This window comes from Dipodomys merriami, unplaced genomic scaffold (genome assembly GCF_024711535.1).
Source record: "Dipodomys merriami isolate MVZ:Mamm:240054 unplaced genomic scaffold, mDipMer1.0.p SCAF_355, whole genome shotgun sequence".
In the NCBI taxonomy this organism is placed as follows: Eukaryota; Metazoa; Chordata; class Mammalia; order Rodentia; family Heteromyidae; genus Dipodomys; species Dipodomys merriami.
In genome coordinates, this window is record NW_027205104.1 from 182,636 (window position 1) to 199,777 (window position 17,142).

General features: G+C 37.6%; 1 protein-coding gene across 1 annotated transcript in view; it reads right to left on the reverse strand.

The window, feature by feature from the left end:
* The window catches only part of LOC138804085 (parkin coregulated gene protein-like), a 214,064-nt gene that overhangs the window by 150,993 nt on the left and 45,929 nt on the right, over window positions 1-17,142 (reverse strand). The window contains exon 2 of the mRNA XM_069988357.1: window positions 16,329-16,463. Coding sequence (XP_069844458.1) covers window positions 16,329-16,463 — 135 coding nt within the window. The remainder of the gene's footprint in view (window positions 1-16,328; window positions 16,464-17,142) is intronic.

Below are 17,142 nucleotides of genomic sequence, written 5' to 3' on the forward strand. Positions count from 1 at the left end.
GAATGAAGAAACAAAGATGGGACAGTACACTTTTGGCATCACAGGAAATCAAAAGATTTCCACTAATCTGAAAGCCGCTCAGTTCTTACTATTTAACTCAAGACCCAGCTCCACTATGAGGATGAAGGCTGAGTTGGCTGAGGACTGGAGAACATTCTTCCCATAGCACATGTGCTACAACTCTCCTTCTCTGCCATATTTCTTATGAACTTTCCTATCATCTTTACTTATGTTCGCACTTGCCAGATGAAAGGAATGGGGTTTAGCTGCCCTAAACTTTCCAGTAACATATCTGGTGAGAAGTTATGGATTAAGTATGTATCCCTGACCTGGACTCATGGAATGGCTCCACCATGGCGTTGTTTCAGGAGCAAAAGAAAGCCAGTATTTCCTTGGAACTACAAACAGAAAGGCTGTAGAACTATATTCTTTGGGAGAATTATGAGGCGCTCCATACATTGTCATTAGCCCAAAGGGAGAAAAAAAATTAACCCTGCACTTATGTCTGAATATTTCAAAAAACATCAAAAAATATTGGAAAAAGCCGCAGCAAAAGAAATTCAATAAAAATAAAATCAAGCCTGTAACATTCTTTCTAATGTTGATTAAATCTTCATCTGATAAATTATGCAAAATACTTTAAGAAAATAGAGAAAATACTTGAAACGCTGTTAGAATTGCAAATCGCTGGTTTTGTCTTATATAAAAGAAGACTGTTGACTGACAAAATAAGTTTATTTGGGATCTATATTTATTTGAGCAAAAAATTTAAAAAAATTAAAAAATTAAAAAACCTCCTTTATGTGCAGAAGCTAGAAGTTCAGGTCCTAAGAGGAAACTATTGTCGATTTTGAAACCACAGCATGTGATGTGTCATTTGGTCTCTGTGCACTTCTTCCCATTATGAGAAGAATTTATGCAGAAGCTTGTCCTTCACAGATGTTAATTATCAGGATAATGTGAACTACATTGTTCTCTCTTTCTTTTACACAGCAAATCCCAGCAGAAACTGAAGAATATAATAGATGCTGTGAAAGTTGTTTAGAATTTGCAAATGCCTCTGACAAAAGCTAATCTTCAAAACCATTTTAAATCAAATATAGTAAGAACTTTGTTTCATTTTGTTCAACTGTTAAAAAGAAAATTTAGGAACATCTTGCTCATGTAGATTGGAAAGTTGACATGACATATTTTAGATTTTATACTTATTATACATGATTGATTAAAATATTATTTTCTTTAATATTTTCTCCAAAACCCATCTTTTTAATTGGCAAAAATGATATTTAATCAGAGAAAGAGAATAAATCTGCTGAAGTTTTTAATGCTGAAGAATACAAGTATATGGTAGTCTTATGACTTCATCATATTTTATTAGTGGGATCCATTAGGACATGGATTAGATACTGTGTGCTCATCAAATAATTAACACCTAGCATATCATAACTTGTTCGAATGCAATGTTAATAAGACAGTGAACATTTTAAATATGAATTGAGCATCATTAACTTTTCAAGGGACAAAAATGGAATCGGTAGATGTGTCTGAGTCAGCTTTGCAGTTCAAAGACCCTCCTGCCCTCCTGGCCTCTGTCTGAGCCTCTACACCCAAAAGCCTGTTCTATGCTCTGACTACTAGAGTGGCCTTCCGCTTGTGTCTACTTCGTCCTTCATGAGTTGTAACCAACATTCTTTCTTAGTAACCTTGGTCAATTTTCTTCACATAGCTTCTCAGTACACTATAAATAAAACCACTCAAGGGCATATGAGCTTTCTAACCAAGACCCTGGAATTGCCATTGCCAGAAATGTGCCTGATGTTCTTGATATTAGCTTAAGGTAAACCGGATAATTTGGACTAGACTAAGTCGCTTTTATCCCGATCATTCTATAAAACAAGCTAAGTGGAGAAAAGTAGTTCAAACAAACCAGGAAGAGTACTGACCTCGCTAGATAGTAAGGAATCAGGACAATGAGGCAGAAGGGAGAAAAATGCTTAACCTACATTAAGTCCATTGGCTATGAACCACTGTTACATTCTGAAAGCAGACTCAGCTGTCCCCAGTATCCATCAGGCCTTGGTTCGTGGGCCTCAGGGATGCCCACATCCAGGGGTGCTCACTGTCTTGGCACAAAGTGCATAGTGCTTCCGCTCAACTTCTGCACATCTCTAAGTTATAAATAATACCTACTATGATGTAAATGCTATGTAAATAGTTGTCATACTACATTATTTAGAAGATTATGACAAACCCACAGTCTATGTGCTCAATACAAACACAGTCCTTTTCTTTGGATATTTTTGATCCATGTTTGGCTAAATATGCAAATATGGAAGCCACAAAGGGAAGGCCAACAATATGTCTTTCTGTTCTTGTTAACTTTCTATACTCTCCCCATGTGTTCTGGTGATCTTATTTAAATGAATCTGGAGGAAAAAGACGTGCAGCAGAATTAAGGGCGTAAGTGATGCAGGGCTGAGGACACACATGTATCCTTTCCTCCCTGAAGCAGGTGACAGACTTTCATGAGGGAGGCGCCCCTGTACTCAGAGGAAGGAACATTTTTATCTCTGAAGACAAAGTCAGAGAGGAAGCTGATGGCCCAGGCCTAGCTGAGATCCCCTGTTGTCTGATCAAATTTCTCCATGACTGCTCCATCCTCATCAAACTTACTATTTAAAAACCCCTACAGGAAGTGGTGCTGTGGCTCAAGTGGTAGAGTGCTAGACTTGAACTGAAAGAGCTGAGGGACAGCGCCCAGGCCCAGAGTTGAGGCCCCACCACTGGCAAAAAAAGAAGTAAAATAAAAATAAAAAGCCCTACAAAAACCACTCAGGAACAACTGTTTCTTCGGGGCTTCATTTCTTCACGGAGGTTCCCATGGCATATAAAACTTGGACTAATTAAATGTGTAGCATTTTCTCTTGTTGATCTGTCTTTTGTGGAAGGAGCCACGCCACTCCCTAAACTGGGGACAAAGAAGGTATTCCTCCTTCCCCACAGTGACCCCTAGTTCTCTCCAGTGGTCAGAATCTGACCAGTACAAACACAGTCCTTTTCTTTGAATATTTTTGATCAAGACACATTAGGCTATATGTTCAAATACTCTTAACTATGCCTTTACACTTCAGCAGCTAAAAACTGTCACCAGCTTTAAGGAACATATCCTCATTTTGTGTTATTCATTTTGTAAGAAAAATGAATCACAAAAATATGTATGTATACTATTTAATTACCCCTAATTTAGGTTCCTAATATTTTTGATACCCAGTTGACTTCTTATATACTTTTCTTTCCCTAGTTGTGCAGCTGACTCTGGGACAGGTAATTAGATGTATACTTTCCAAAGCCCAAGATACTTTAAAAAAAAAAATTCATTCTGTTTGCAAGTGACTAATGGCACATACTGCAGGAAGGCAGTCCCTGCACTTACCAGTATCTAGTACACTGCAGCCATCCATGTGTAATGGATGGATGGAAGAATGCTCAGAATAAATGGTGTGTATTAAAACTCAGCTTCATCGTTCATTTAATTCTATGAGTGTCTCAGGTTTCTTACAATGTACAACTGCCATAGTAGATACTTCTAGATGTTTATACATTATGTAACATTATACCATGAATCCATCAGACAGTGCCTTCTGGAGTATCTTCCCTGCAGGCCAGACCTGGCCTGGCCTGGATGTAGCTTCTTCCATATGACTTGTCTAAAGATGGTCTGGATACAGCACTTCTGCATCCAGATATATCTGCTCATGTGTGTTATGTCCTTTCTTGTTTTTCTGAATCTGCTTACTACTAATGATTTCACTTGCAAATGAGAAGGGAAAGGGGACATAAAAAATGGATTTGTTTGGCTATTTAGGCTTTCTTACATTTAAAATGTGAAAAGTACTTTTCACAAAGGAAATATGTATTTGCATATGCTCATAAAATATTTATGTTGAAATATACATAGCAGTCATTTATGATCCTTTAATTAGTCTTTCAGTAGAATAAGAACTTAATTAAAATGTAATTTGTTAATTCATTAGTGTTGGGTTACAAAATTTTGACACTGATTTTCTATAATTAATAGGTCTAACGCACTATTTGGTTACCATTGTACTTTCTCTTTAACACTTTCTTCTATTTGATATCACTATCAATACATTACAAAAACAGAAAAATACCAAGTTAGGACTCTCATTTATATGAAAAAGCTTAAATAATGTTGCCCAATGGCCTTTACTTCACTTTACTAAGGTAGTGTCCTCTTACCACACACACGAAGCTATGCCTTAATGTTTTTTAGCCCAAATTATTTTCCTTCATATTATCATGATTTAACCAGCTCTCTGTTTCCTGCTTGGCTGTGCAGTTTTTCCTACTATAAGGTAAGCTCCATGCGGACAGATAATTTGTTGGCTTGCTCTATCCGTAGTAGTAGTACAGGTTTCCACATTAGTGCCTGGCATTTGGCAAACGTTCAACCAATGTCTACTGAATGAGTGCCTGCTTCTTACTGAGTTCCATGAACACCAATTGGATGGCATGGCCTTTACAATACCACATATAAGAATGCAATTTATATATGATCAAACCATGAGACTTTAAATAAATGAATGCTATTTATCAGCAGTAAGCAATATTCAGTGAGCTGCTGCTATGAATGCCCTACAAGGACCACAAATTACATTCTACAAGAGTACATGACAATAAACTGAGCTATCACACATGATCTAGGAAGCCTGTAAACAAAATTAAAATCCATCTTACTTTCAATACTTTTTTTTTTTTTTTTTGTCGGTTGTAGGGCTTGAACTCTAGGCCTGGGCGCTGTCCCTGCGCTCTTTAGCTCAAGGTGAGCGCTCTACCGCTTGAGCCACAGTGACACTTCTGGTTTTTGAATGGTTTATTGGAGATAAGAGTCTCATGGACTTTCCTGCCCAGGCTGCCTTTGAACCATGATCCTCAGATCTCAACCTCCTGAGTAGCTAGGATTACAGGCATGAGCCACCGGTGCCTGGCTCAATTCTTAAGTAGATGAAAATTAAAATTACTACTGATAAAGCAAACAGCAAACACATAGGACACACACAAATTTAACATTTTAATGAATTATTTGAAACATCAGCTTTAAACTTTATCTATTTATGATATATTAGGGGTTATGATAGGTTAGAGTAAAATAATACTGTTTGAAACCTCCCAGAATCAATCAGGGAAATATAAAACTAAGTTACTGTACCTGATGGTTCATATCTTTCATCCTAGCTACTCAGGAGCCTGAGATCTTAGGATGGCAGTCAAAGCCAGCCAGAGTAGAAAAGTCTATGTAACTCTTATCTCCAATGAACTAACAAAAAAGGTAGAAGTGGAGGTATGGCTCAAGTGATAGAGCGCTAGCCTTGAGCGAGAAAGCAAAGAAAGTATAAAGCCCTTAGGTTAAACCAAACCACTGGCACTAACTAGCTAACTAACTAACAAGGTTCCTGAAATCTCAGTCAGCAATGACTCTAGCAACAGTGCGTGATGGATTTCCATGCAGGGGTTCTCATCCAGCCACGGATGGCACCCATGATACTGTAACTCCTGAGTTTGAACCGATGGTAACACTTGTTGAATAGTATGTGTCAGGGAGAAGAAGGAGGTAAGCAGAAACAACAGGCATGTTGGGAAGAAGCTGATATGACTCACAGTTCAGAGATAAGAAACTAGCCACAGTTCTGGAATCTACAAGCCCAAAGAAGCAGAAGGACACAAATGATGTAAAAAACAAATGGATTGTTTAAGAAGCCGAATTGGTATTTCACACCAATGGCACAGAACATGTCTTAGAAGTATTTCTATATTATCGGTATATTCCATAGAGGATAAATCCATTTGGTTACGGAACTCGTTATTTCTGGAGGCTGAAGTAAATTCTACCATTATGGACCAGACAACACATCATTAGCAATCTTGCCAATAACCAATGTGTTCGACCACCCTTGCTTCCATTTCCCGGGTGGAGCAGCCACAGTCACCAGAGGCTACAATTTTTCTTCATGAAATGAAACATCTGCTAAATTGCTGCTTGAGATTTGAAGCAAGTCTCGGTTGTTAGTTTATTAAATGTAATAAGTTACAATAATGAAGTGTTAAGAGTTATAACCCACACAGGCAGAAAAAGCTAGAGATTTCTAAATGGAATTATAAAGACCTTAACTTTCATATTTTTTTGACTTGTGGTTGTAATATTACCAGCTCTTCTCATAATATGTTATAAAACTATAAAGAAAGATGGACATTATGCAAACCCCTCTGAGTATACACAGACACTTCATAGATTTCTTTAGGATAGCCCTGCCTACCTTAATTTCCTAAACAAATTTTATCAAATTAAAGTTAAAGTTAACTTTGTAACAAACATAAGAAAAAGATATATATGCATGCATATGAAAATGAGAGTTGTAGGTTAGTATGAGGCTTTATAAATCTTGTACTTTGTTTTTTTCTGAAACAAAAATATGCTATTTGAACAAAGACTTAACCTTAAGTGTGTGTGCATATAAACACACACAAAATTCAAATAATACTTATTAGTTTGCCTTTTTAAAAAGGTATTCATGAGAAACAGAAAGGACATTTTATTTCATCAGCTTTTTTTACATTGGAGAATTTTAGAGGTGATTTGTATACTAACATGGTGTACCTTTTTATACATTTAAGAGCAAGATATTAGTGTGAGAAAGCAATTTTACAAAATTAGTGGAAAGATTTCTGGTTGAGAATGACTGTAAGAACTATTAACATTAGATTAAAACATTTAATCACACACAATTATTCTCAAAAGTAAGAAAGGCAAATACCAAATCTCTCAAGGAGGAAGAACTAGGGATCCCGAGCCACAAAAGGCTGAGTAACCTGTAGACCATGGAGACACTAGAAAGCAACTACAGGGATGGCCTTGGCTAGGCTGTGAGCTCCCCAAGGAAGGGGACTGCAAGTACACACTACACATGAATGTGGATATAAAAGACACCGGAAGTGCGTATATCAAAACATATAAACCTGTTGAAAGACAATAACTCATAAAACAAGAAAAGTATTATTAAAATGAGAACAGAAATATTTTAAAGATAAAATCAATCCTTTCTTATCTATTTTAGTAATTGAGATGAAAACAAGGGCCTTGTATTTATTAGGCAAGCATTCTCCCACTTAAGCTTAAGAACTTAACTTTTAAAAACAATATCTTATTTTAAAACTCAAGAACAAGATCTCTTAAAGAAATAAATGAATGTCAGAATTGATACTTATTGGGAATAAATTGGATCAACTTTCAAAAAGAAAAAAAAAGTCTAAATTAATAACTTGGAAGACAGAGCTGGGAAGACAGACATGAGATACTGTAAGAAGTTCAGAAACACAGCGACTAGCATGAAAAACAGAGCCTGTATATCACAAGACTCCACGTCTTCAAATTTGAGTCAGACTGAGTTCCAAGCAGAAAACAACTTTAAGTACATGAAAAATAGTATTTATTTCAAAATATCAAGTCAAATTTGGAGTTGGTAATACCTCATTGACTCCTAGAAATGCCACATTCCCAAAATATGTAAATGTATAGGTATGTGGATTTATCTCTTAAAGATTGTTTTAAGTGTAAAATTTACTATTTTTATGTAGTTAAAATGTAAGTAGAGGGAAAAGAACTCACAATTAAATTGTATTCACTGAAATAGACACCATCTATAAATTAGTCAAATATTGTAAGGTCTTTTAATTTGAAAAAAAAATCTCTAGAAATTATTTGAACCAGATCATTAATGTGGCAAATTCTCAATATATATTGCATAAAGGACTAAGGACTAATAACATAGGATCTGTACAAGATTAGATTAGATTAGATTACATTAGATATTCTTTGAACACACTTCACTTCTTGAATAGCACCTTTGCTGGAGAACAGACTTCTGTGCCCAGGACCCATGGCCATGCAGGCAGGGTACATACAGGGCCCAGCCTTGTGTCACTCCCTGTAAGTCAGTGATTTGCTGAGCAGACTAGTCCCTATTGACTAAAGGTTGATGGGACCACATTACTTCTGTGTAGTGGAATATAGCTCAATAATGCAGAAACATAGATTGGATACAGCAATTTTAAATAGCATGTTAATAAGACTTTCTAACCCAGTAACTTTCAGCAAAATCCAAAGTTATTTATGAAGATACAGAAAAAGAGAAAAAAACCATATGTAACCAAAGTTTAGCATGCTGGCAAACACACAGGTAAGGATAAAACGCATCTGTGTAGACAATAAGGAAAATGGATAGAACTGGATTAAAATAGCTGCAGTGCACTTGTGGTTTGCTCAATTTAGAAGCACTCATTCAAAAATAGATAGGTGCCTTCATCCTTCCTACACTTTCTACCCTTACCTCAGGCAGGACTCATGCAAGACTCAAGCACAGTTGAAAGGAAGTAAGGACAGAGATGCTGCACTTGTTCCCAGATAGTGGCATGGCCCCTAAACAAAATGCTATGGGTAAGAGGCAAAGTAAGAGCTGGGTGCTTGGACACTTTAAGGGTTGCAGGAACAAGTACACTCCATTTATGTTGGTGTTTAAAAGCTACAGAAGACACTCTTTGAGGCCAACAGAAAAAGACTAGATTATATTTTCTCATTTCAGACTTTTCTAGAGTAGACATTCATGTCTAGCTGAAAAAAGTATCGCAAAATAGAAAAAAATGGAATATATAAGAATTAAGAATAAGCAACTTCACATATTATACAATGATAATGTTTTTTTCAAAAACATTGTGCATGCTATGATTTCAACCATGCAAAAAGAAAGTTGGAAATACTTCTAGAAAAGCAAACAGCTATATTCAAAAAGTAGTGGCATAATGATTTATTTATTCTATTTTTTCAATATTTTCTTATAATATGAACATGTATATATTTTAAGAACAAGTAAGAAGGCTGGGAAGTTGGCTCAGTGGTAGAGCGCTTGCCTTGCATGCCTGAGGCCCTGGGTTCGATTCCCAGCACCACATAAGCAAAAAGAAAAAAGCCGGAAGTGGCGCTGTGGCTCAAGTGGTAGAGCACTAGCCTTGAGCTGAAGAGCTGAGGGACAGTGCCCAGGCCCAGAGTTCAGGCCCCATGACCGGACCCAAAAAAAAAAAAAAAAGAACAAGTAAGAGTAAGTATCACTAACAAAGCTTATATTCAATGCATATAAGTTTAATTTTTGCATGAAACTTTTAAGGACCTGCAAACTTCTTTTTTGATAAAACATACTTTCCTAAAATTGTTGCCTGAAATACAGATTAAAATCTATATGATTATCCATTCACACTTTTAAATTTTGCCTGAAAGGAAAAGGAAAAATCTTGATACAACTTGTAATTGTTGAATATCTATCTGGGGGCTCAAATCTAAAGAGATAGTTGAATCATTCTAAAACATCAAACGAGTAACGATTTTTTTTTTCTCATGACCATACTGTCAGTTAGATTCCATTTGTCATCTATCAAAGAACTTTGATCACATTGGTGCCTCAATAAAGAGCAGATAAGACAGAGGAGGAACTGTTTGTTAGATTACTGACTCAAGCTTCACTGGAGATTCACCTTCTAGGCTCATACAGAAAATTCATCATAAACATATTCGTGTCCTCAAGCACAACTTTCTGACAAGCAGCTACACCCATTTATAAGATCTTGGAGCCAATACTGTTAAAGTGATAGCATTCCCTGCCCAGGAGGGTGGCATCTCATGGCTTTGTGGAAAATCAGCTGTGGTCCCCTCTCTACCACCAAAGCCTCTCCTACTTTTCCACAGTGGTGGTCCTCCAGCTGAAGAAGCCGGAGTGATTTGTTTTTCTTCTGGTTGTCAGTCTTTAGAGACCTGAAGCTTACAACACTGCTTGTTTCCCTTGGGTCTCCAGTAATGTGAATTGTCTTTAGCCAGTGCCTAACAAATCACTGTCACCCAGCAGCGGTCGACCTTTCTTTTCAATCCATGCACTTTCCAGGAGTTATAAATCAGTGACTTTCAAGCTCGATGAGATGGCATATGCCCTAGTTTGAAGAACAGATGGAGGCTTGGGGGAAAATTGTTTCTCCAGGCTTGCTACAAGCAGCTCTCTCCATAAAAGTGAACCATTCACACACTAATTTCTCACATGAATTACCTAGGCGGCAGGGAGCTCCAGCCCATTCAGCAGAAAGTCTTTCATCTAGCTTTCAGGGGTCATCCAGCAATTTGAATTAAAGTTATTTCTGATACATGGTTGAATTTCTATACTGACACTTTTAAAACACAACAGTTAACATCAAATAAAAGAATGAGATTGTTTATTCAGTTTCATCTTCCATAAAACACAAAACCCCACATTAATTGCCAGAGGATTATTTTTTTCCAAGTCTTCTAGAATAAGCTCTGTCTATTAGTTAACCACAAGAGAATTAATGATGGAAATGTAGTAGACCTCTCCTAAGAAAAAAAATACAGGTATATTGTCACTTTCTCTTGTGAAATTTGCTTCTTATCCAAAATCCAGCTTTGGTGTCTATAAAAGAAATACAAACTTGGGACAATTTCAAAAGAACATTCATTCCTCTTGTGAAACAAACTATTTTGACACAAATGAATTCACCTACACTTTAGAAATCACTATGGGTTTTTCCTTACGGGCAGTGGACACAGCACTAATTTTTTTTGAAACCTTAAGAAAAAGCTGGGAGCCTGTGGCTCACACCTGTAATCCTAGCTACCCAGGAGGTTGAGATCTGAGGATCACAGTTCAAAGCCAGCCCAAGCAGCCAGCCCATAAAACTCTTATCTCCAAATAACTACTAAAAAGGCAGAAGTGGAGCTATGCTTGTTTTCCTACTAGAGAATTATCAGTTATTCCAATGGAAATAGTCACACTGGCCGTTTTTTTTAATAGCTCTTGAATACTGAGGACTGTTGAGAACTGAAAAGAACTGAGGAAAAGGTGGAAACTGGAGAAGCAGCACTGAAAGGGCTGCCAGTGGAGGGCCGGCAGGGCGGCCCTTGTCACCACCACTGGACATGTGAAAGACTGAGGAACCAACTTGCCTCTGTTATTTTGAAAGCAAGAGCTAGATGAGCAGACCCAGGGAAGGAACCTGCGCATAACCTGCAATGTTCTCCTGATAAGAAATTCCACCTTCCCCAACACTGATGCATGTAATTCTGGACCCCTACATGTTGTGGATTCGAATTAAACCTGCTGCTGCTCACTTCCCACACGGACTCTCCGTGTATGACAAATTCCCACTAACATGGGTTATGTGAAGCATTCACTATGTCTCACAACAGTTATTTCATAATTAAGAAGCTAAACTCATTTGAATTTCCAGCAGTTCAAAGCATCATAGAAATCATCAAGTTACTGTTATCATACAGCTGAGGAAACTCTACAGAGTTAAAGACATGGTTCTGAAATACTATCCAGAAGAATTAAATGCAAAATAGTCAGCTCCCAGGTGTGTTTATCTTTGTTCGGTAAATATCACCACACACTGCTCTGTGCCAGATACTCTTGTTCTAGGTAACTAGGACAAAAGATGCACAAGACAGAAATATAAACAGAGACCCCTGCCTGGAAGAATTTCAGGATTTGTTTCTTTTTACTAACCTTGTTGTTGGCTCCATTTTAAATCACTGTCTGGTGCTTAATTTCTCTCATTGATACAAGCTTCATTGTTTTATAGTTTATAAGTTGATTTTAAAATAATGTTGAGTATAAAATGTATACCTTATTTGTATATGTCTATTTGTGAAAGGTATTAGAAAATGATGTTTCTAGTTAATTAATACTAACTTAAGAAATCATTTTTTTCATATAGAAGTACATTCTTATGATCCACAGCCTTAGAAGACATGTGGGAGTTTATGTTTCTGTGGCCATTCTCTATCGTTCAATGGTCAAGCAAATGTATATGTTTGTGTTTTTATCAGTTCTGGCTTTACTTGTATTCCAATGTAAGTAGCCACCAAAAATCATTTATATAACGGAGAGAGGAGAAACATGCAAAAATGGACTTGAGAGAGAACTTTGAGGTCTACATCCACATGAGCTTCTCCCTCTTTTGGCCAATTTGAAAGATCGGTCAATTTTGCTGAATTTGTAATAGAGTTCATATTGTAGACTGACTTGCCTCGAAGGTTATAGGGGTAACCTATTTTTGATTCAAATTTGCTTAAAATGGGTTCATACCAGTGCATTGAGAAACTTAGTGCCATCACATACTCCATACAGTACAGAGTCCTGGGAAGATGGAGAGAGATGATTGAACCAGCATCTACTACATCAACATGCCTATAAAGTCAGAGTTTTGAGATACTTGAGTGTATTTGTAGATATTTTCATCTCTAAAATAAAGTGAATGAGCCGGGCGCTGGTGGCTTACACCTGTAATCCTAGCTACTCAGGAGGCTGAGATCTGAGGATCATGGTTCAAAGCCAGCCCAGACAAAGAAAGTCAATGAGACTCTTAGCTCCAGTAAACCACTAGAAAACCAGAAGTGTCACTGTGGCTCAAGTGGTAGAGTGCTCACCTTGAGCTGAAGAGCTGAGGGATAGCGCCCAAGCCCAGAGTTCAAGCCCCATGACCGACCAAAAAAAAAAAAAGTGAATGTTTTATAACACAAAATAATGTTTTATTTTAAACCTGGTATACTTATGATATTTCCTCCCAACATTTTCTCCCAAAGTCTCTATTTAAGTGACTATTTAAAAATAATTTATATACCAGTATTCTTTAAAACAATGGTTTAGGGTCAGAAATTTATAGTGACGAATTTCTTAAAGCTACCTTGGATTCACAGCTGTACCCCTCACTAAATATGTGACTAATAATTTTGATTCAGGTTCATTCAGAGGACTAATCTAAATGACCTCAGATGTCTGATCGAGAGCTGGACTAAATGAGCCCTGGAAAAACCACAGAGAAGAGCATGGACTCTAGAGGAAACTCAAAGGAATAGGAATAGGAGATGAGGAAGAAGGGAAGGAAGTAGAAGAAGTGAAGGGGGAAAATGTGAAAGAAGGAGAAAAAGAGGAGGAGGAGAAGGTGGCAAGGAGGAGCAAGAGGTAGTGGCTTCTCACACTGAGCTGTGGAGGAGAGAGAAATAGGAGTAAAGAAGGAAGAGAAAGAAAGAAAGGAAGAAGAGAGGGCTTATCAAAGGATGAAAAGCGAATGGGTTGTGGAGGAGGCAGGAGGCAGAAGGGAAGGGAATCCACAAAGGAGGAGCAGGAAGAGAGAGACAACAAGAGGAGGGACAGGAGGAAAAACAAGAGGAAGAAGAAGAAAGGAGCAGTGGAATGGAGTATGCCTAGAGGCAGAAGTGAGAGGAAAATGCACAGAAAAGCTGTGTAAACTTCCCTAGAGTTTCCTATTCCCCTACAACTGGTGTTTGAATAATTGATCTAAAACTCCTCTGACCAGAGGGCCTGGCTTCTCTCCTTGTTTCAGGCAGCAGAGGTGGAGACATGATACAATTGTGGAAACCATTCCTCATTTTCACTGTCTGAGATAGTACACATGGTCCTGTGTGGTGGCCAGTAAGCTTTTGAATTATGTCTGAGACTGAAGAACTAAATTTTTAATTTAATTTGAATAGTCACATGGTTTCCACAATTGTATCATGTTCTTTGGGACACTGTTCTGACAGAGATTCTGTAAGAAATAGACTGAATCAGACAACTAATGCTTACTAAACTTCATGTGAGTTCAGAACATGTTTGTACCTTTGTTAGGTGACTTGTAGGTGATACTACAGAGTGTTGTCGTTATTTCATGAATATAAGGTGGTTTCTAATCTGGTGATGATTAGGTCAGCTAATCCTGAACACACGGAGAGAAAACCTGGGGATTTGGCCAGGGAGCCCTGAACTGCAGCTTCACAGCCTTGTGAGGGACTGAGACTTAAGTACTTCAAGTACTTCAGAGTCATAGACCTTTCAAGATTCTGATACGAGATATGGACCTTCCTGTCATTTGATTATACACGTCATTCCAGACAATCACCGCTATTGAGTGTGTAGAGAAGGCCCTTCATCTTTTCCTGAGTAAACCCCACTACCCAGGAGTCTCTCAACATGCCTTTAAGACAAAGGTTTACGCCCACCCCCACCCTGTGCTCAGACCCCAGGTGGGGCTGCAGGCTGCTGCCTTGGGTCAGGGTTTTGCTTTGAGGGAAGGGGGAGGAAGCCCTCCTCCCTCCAGCATTCAAGGCCACTTCCTTAGGAATAGCATCTTAAATAGGTCCCCCGTTCCTACTTAGCACAAGATGGTGCCCACAGTAAACAAGTAAGAGAGAAACATGGTGACTCCATTGTTCCAGGGCCTATGTTTAGTAATATGAATGTCTTAATTTTGATGTGATCATAAATGCAATTGAAATACAGGGATGAAGTCCTAAAAGGCTGATATCTACAGGTTCTTATCTAGATATATGCTATAATTCTACCAGTGACAGCTAATAAATTGCTTCCTCTGTATTATTATTATTGTTTAGCTTGCTGAATCAGTACTATAATTAATATGAACTGCAAAAAATTAATATGACAAAAAGTGAATGTAGTGTTTATCCGGTTGGGATATCAAACAGAAAACAAAATTTTTCATTCCCTGTTTTTATTATTTATTTTCAAGATGGTTATTTTCTCTGTCAGCCATTCTTAAAACTACTCACAAAATTATTTAAACACGTCAAAATACATATGTATTAGTACTTTTCACTAATGCGATTTAAATGTAGGTCGTAAGTATTTAAAACACCAAAACCACTTACCTTTATATTAAGTAGTAGATGGACAGCCATGTGACAGTCATGTAATTAATCAAATACAAATGAACCCCAAAATACAACAAAACTTTGGGAATATGCACTCTGGGAAAGCTTTGGGAGTAGACTAAATTATCTAAATTTAATTACCCCTGCTTTACATTTTTTAAATCATGCATATAGTTTTCAAACAAATTCACATTCGAATAGAAAGGAAGAAAAGGTAATGTTCCTCCCCCCACAAAAATATTAACAACAAAATTAATAATACCAATACCTGCATGTTTCTCTTGTTAAATAACTTGGTATAAATCTGAGGTCAATAACTGAGGATTGAATGACTGAGAAGTGTCTGTTGATAGCATGAAAACACTTTTAAAAGGTATATTATAGATGTGACCAGCTATTCTTTCCATCTTTTGAGAAAGGAGGGAAAGTTAATTTTAATGCCTCTTTCTCATCTATTCACTTTGACCAATTCTTTCATTTGACAATTTTATTTTAAACATTACATTCGTTTATTTGTTACTTAATTACAAACAGTGCCCCCACTCACCTTTAAACACTGTGGCTCCTTAGTTGCTTCATTTCACTGACACTAGGCCCAAACCTCCCCTTTTCTTTAGCCCAATCTGATAGTAAAGCCTGTGCAATTGCTTACAAGCCTGTATTGCTGTTAAATATCACCAAAAGCAAAGCTGTTGATAACGACAACCAAAAAATTAAATAGCAGAAGCCAGTAAGAGATCAGCATTTCTTTTTCAAATTAAATGTAAAAGCCTTCTCCAGTTAAAAGATTGGCAGGTTTGTTTGCTTTGTTTTGCTTGCTTTCTTTAAAACGAGTTGTTTCTGTTTTGTTTTTTGTTTGTTTGTTTTTCAAGTAACATCACTGAGCCCTTTAAAAGAAGCAAGGCCACATCAGACCGGAGTCATTAGGCAATACATTTATTTTGAAGCCAATTAACCTTTTGTCAGAAAAGTGTCTGTGTGGCAGTGGAGGTCAGCCTCTCACAGGGCAGGCTGACAGCCCCGGCCCGGCTGATGGGGCCCTGCAGACCACCAGCCCAGCCCTGTCCTGAGCGGCAGCCTCCTTGTGCATTCTACTCTCACTGCCTGGGAGCAGACAGACCTTGGCCTATCCATTGAGGTAATTAAAGCCTCCATTTGGAAGTGTCCTGTAGAAAGGTGAAATTGGGAGGAGATAAATGGCTGTTGCTCTCCGTAGCCAGCCTCCAGTTCCATCATTGAGGGAACTGCTTGAAATGGGCTGGGCTGCCAGGTTCTGGGGGGAAATAAAAGGAGATGCATCTGGCAGCAGAGACAATTCTCCAAGGCAAAGCACCGCTGTCATTTTCCTCTTTGGAGGCTGTAATTTAATTGTTAGTTAAGGTGGACAGCTGACAGAGCGGGTTTTCACCAACAGCTCACCTACCACCTTCCATTTGCTGCGGGATTGCTGGGGTTTAGACTGGGCAGCCAAGTCTGGGTGGCACTGGGGGACGGCGCCGCTGGCGGACGCAGCTGCGCCCCGACTTACCTTCCAGGCGATTTTGTTTCCTTTTGAGTCGTGCTCAAGGGCGATTGGGAAGTCTCCTCGTTCATAAAATTTTCGAAATGCTGTGGGCTTGGTTGGCCTTTCTTTAAATGCCCCGGCAGCTGGAGGGCCCCGAACCTGAAGGGAAGAATAAGTCATGAGGTTTCAAAGCAAACAAACAAACAATCCCAGCTAGGACCTTTTTATTTATTTATTTCTTGAAAAGAATTATAGTTTGCATAAAGTATGGTTGAAGATTCAGCCCAAATTATCTAATCAATGACACATGAAATCTCATATTGATACAAACATTTGAAAAAGTAAATTATTTTACATCCATTATTAGGGATCTACTTTGTTCCAAGCTATTTTAAAAAGCAGGTCTGGAAAATGTCATTTAAAATATCATGGTATGAGCTGATAAATTAAAATTCTAACCTTAGGTCTAACATATACAGTAGAATGCTGAAGGAATACATTTTTAAATACTTCTTTTCATTCTTTCTGTCTGTGCATAAAATAATGGCATATCTTGTCATTGTGAATATTGACAATTTTAAATGATATAAAATTAATGATGGAGTTTATTAAAAAAGGAGGTCTACTATGTATGTATATTGCAAACAGTAATATCAGTTCATGAGAAAGCAATGTTAGAATAGGTATTGTGAATTTGTTCTTGCAAAATCATATTTGTTCATTAAAGAAGTATTTTATTGAATTATTCACATTAAGCATATCTGTTAAATATATATTATTTACAGCTAAACAAATTCACTAGTTTATAAAATTCAATGTGGTAAATGAACTATTTAGA